This window comes from Charadrius vociferus, unplaced genomic scaffold (assembly GCF_000708025.1).
Source record: "Charadrius vociferus isolate BGI_N301 unplaced genomic scaffold, ASM70802v2 scaffold616, whole genome shotgun sequence".
NCBI classification, from domain to species: domain Eukaryota; kingdom Metazoa; phylum Chordata; class Aves; order Charadriiformes; family Charadriidae; genus Charadrius; species Charadrius vociferus.
Window position 1 is genome coordinate 166,945 of NW_009648690.1, and position 2,875 is coordinate 169,819.

The window sequence follows — 2,875 nt, forward strand, 5'->3', positions numbered from 1 at the left end:
GTGTGGGGGTGGTGGCGGGGGGGGGGGGGGTGGGGGGCCCAGCGGTGGCGGGTGGAGGACGGGGCAGGGCAGCATCCCGCGCTCCACGACCTCTGCCGGGTGCCAGCCTGCATCTGTCAGGGTCAGGCTGTGTCCCACGGAGCTGTCACTGGTCCCCTCGGGCCACCAAGTCTGTGGTCCCTAACACGCTTGTCTGCGATGTCGCTGGCTCAGTCCCGCTGTGCTCGGCCCCCGTGTCCCTGCAGCAGTGGGTGTCCGTGTGTCTGCACCTAACATGGGTGTCTGTGTGATGTCCCGCTGTGTGTGTCCGGGTGTGCTGCCATCCTCAGACCCTGCAGGGAACGGGGTCACGTCCACTCTGAGGACAGCAGGGACACGAGTGACAAGGGCAGAGCCCAAGACCGGACCTTGCCCCATCCACTGCTCTCAGCTGTGGTCAGACCCCCGTGGAGACCCCGATGCCCAGACCTGGCATGCGCCGCTCAGGGGATGGGGCAGGAGGGTGGAAGGGCTCCTCGGTGCTGTGACGGCCCCGTTGGCACCTGGGGGTGACAGGGCCCTTGCAGGGGACCCCTGTCCCACCCTGTGGTGGGCAGCTGTGCTGGGGTGGGTGCTCGAAGGTGGGAGCTCACCCGTGCGGTGCTGTGTGCGGGACTAACCGGCTGCCTGCTCTCCCTGCCCCGTGCCGCCCAGCCGTCTACGCCGTGCACAACCTCAGCGAGGTCTCCCTCACCCAGTACGAGCTGGACAGTAAGTCACTGCTCCTCCTGCCCCTCCCTGCCACCCCATGCGTGGTCCTCCCCGCTGCCACCCCCATGTCTGTCCCTCCCCTGCGCCTGTCTGGGCTGTGGGGTGAACCGGGGTGAGCCCGATGCCCCGTGCCCGAGGACACCTCTGCCTGTCCCCTCGTATTGCTCCTTGGGGACACCCCCCTCTTCCCCAGCGAGGGGGGTGGCTCTGCCGGGTCCCCTGGGGGTAGCAGGACCCCCACACCGCCAGCCGCAGGGAGGGGCCCCCTCACCCCTTCTCGCAGACCTGAGCAAGCACCGGCGCTACGAGATCCGCATGAGCGTGTACAACGCCGTGGGCGAGGGACCCCCCAGTCCCCCCCAGGAGGTCTTTGTGGGTGAAGCGGGTGAGTCCAGCAGCACGGCCCTGCCCTGCGAGGGGCTGCCCACCGCTCGGAGCTGCGGGGAGGGGGCTCGACTGCTCTGGGACCCTATTCTCCTACATGCCACAGCATCCCCATGGCCCCCATCCTCCCTAAACACCCCCGGTGTGCCAAGACAAAGCATGTGCCAAGACAAAAAGATGTGTCCCCACGTCAAGGGGGGGTTTCCCCCACCCTGCTCCTGGCAGGGCCGTCACACTGTCCCCCTCCTTCAACACAGTGCCCACCGGCGCGCCACAGAACGTGGCGGTGCAGGCGGCCACGGCCACCCAGCTGGATGTCACCTGGGAACCGCCACCCGTCGAGAGCCAGAACGGGGACATCCAGGGCTACAAGGTACTGCAGCCTGTCACCTGGGAGCTGGCCCCGAGCCGGGGCTCAGGGACACTGGGTGTTCTGGGGAGATGCTGGGTGTCGTCGAGGGGGTGATGAGCTCCCCTGGGAAAGGCTATGTGTGGTGTTGGATCTGGGGAGGCGTCGGGTGCCGGGGAGATGCTGGGTGCCCCGGGAGATGCTGGGTGCTCCGGGAGATGCTGGGTGCCCCGGGAGATGCTACGCCTGCCGCTGGGGAAGGGATTCTGGGAAGATGCCGGGTGTCCCGGAGAGATGCCGGGTGTCCCATCCCGCTGCCGAGCGCCCGCGGGGCGGCAGGTGGCGTCGTCGGCTCTCGGATGCGGCCGGGATGCCGCCGGGATGCGGCTGCCAGGCTGCCCAGCCCCATGCTTTGGGCACCTCCTTGGCCACATCCTTTGAGAATTAGGCACAGGTCAGCGGTGACCTCGGCGTGCTCGGTGTGCAGCGCAGCGGTGCTGAGCCCTGAGCCAACTGCGAGCGGGGGGGTCGTGTCTGATGCCCGGCCATCCTGGAGGAGAGCCCATTCCTTTCCCTCCGGCACGCTCAGAGCCCCCCAGCCTCTCTGGGACGGGGGCTTCAAAGCCCGGGCAGGGCTGCGTGGGGTATTTGGGCAGAGCGAAGGGCCTGGGGAATGCGAGATGGGCTGGAGCCGTGCATCGTCCAGGTCTCCATGACCCTCCTCCTCCTGCAGATCCACTTCTGGGAGGCCCAGCGCCAGAACGAGAGCGCGCGGGTGAAGACGCTTTTCCTGCCGGAGAACGGGGTGAAGCTGAAGAACCTGACGGGGTACACCTCCTACTGGGTCAGCGTCGCTGCCTTCAACGCGGCAGGAGATGGGCCCCGCAGCCCCCCCGTCAAGGGACGGACGCAGCAGGCAGGTGGGGCCCGTGGCACGGCTGCCCCCAGCCTTTCGCTCAGCACAGTCTCATCCAGAGCCCCCTGTCCCCGGGCTCTGCGGGGAGGTGTTTCCATGGGTCCAGCTCCAGTGATGTCCGGCTGATGCCCCTTCATCCCAGCTGCACCCCGGCTCCTGCAGTCCTGAGCAGATACCAGCCCCGGGCTCACCCCAGAGGGTTTGAGGGTTGGGGGGGACATGGAGGTGAAGGTCTTGGGGTGAGACTTGAGAAGGATGAAGGTCTCGGGAGGAGAGAGGCGAGGAGGAGAGTCATTCCCCCGGCTGTGTGTGGAGCCCTGGCAGGCTCTTTGCTGCAGGGGGATGGGGGCACAGGGGGGTGGCACCAGGGGGTGTGAGATGGTGATGGCGAGTGCTCCAGCCCCGTTAGGGTGGAGGCAGGGAGAAGGGCTGGCTCGGTGCCGGGGGGGTCCCCTGGGAGCGCTGAGCTGACCCTG

At 68.0% G+C, this 2,875-nt stretch overlaps 1 protein-coding gene across 1 annotated transcript in view; it reads left to right on the top strand.

Moving 5' to 3' along the window:
* Nucleotides 1-2,875, top strand: part of SDK2 (sidekick cell adhesion molecule 2) — a 149,715-nt gene that overhangs the window by 125,796 nt on the left and 21,044 nt on the right. The window contains 4 exon segments of the mRNA XM_009886542.1: nucleotides 694-750; nucleotides 1,034-1,135; nucleotides 1,392-1,507; nucleotides 2,217-2,499. Coding sequence (XP_009884844.1) covers nucleotides 694-750; nucleotides 1,034-1,135; nucleotides 1,392-1,507; nucleotides 2,217-2,499 — 558 coding nt within the window.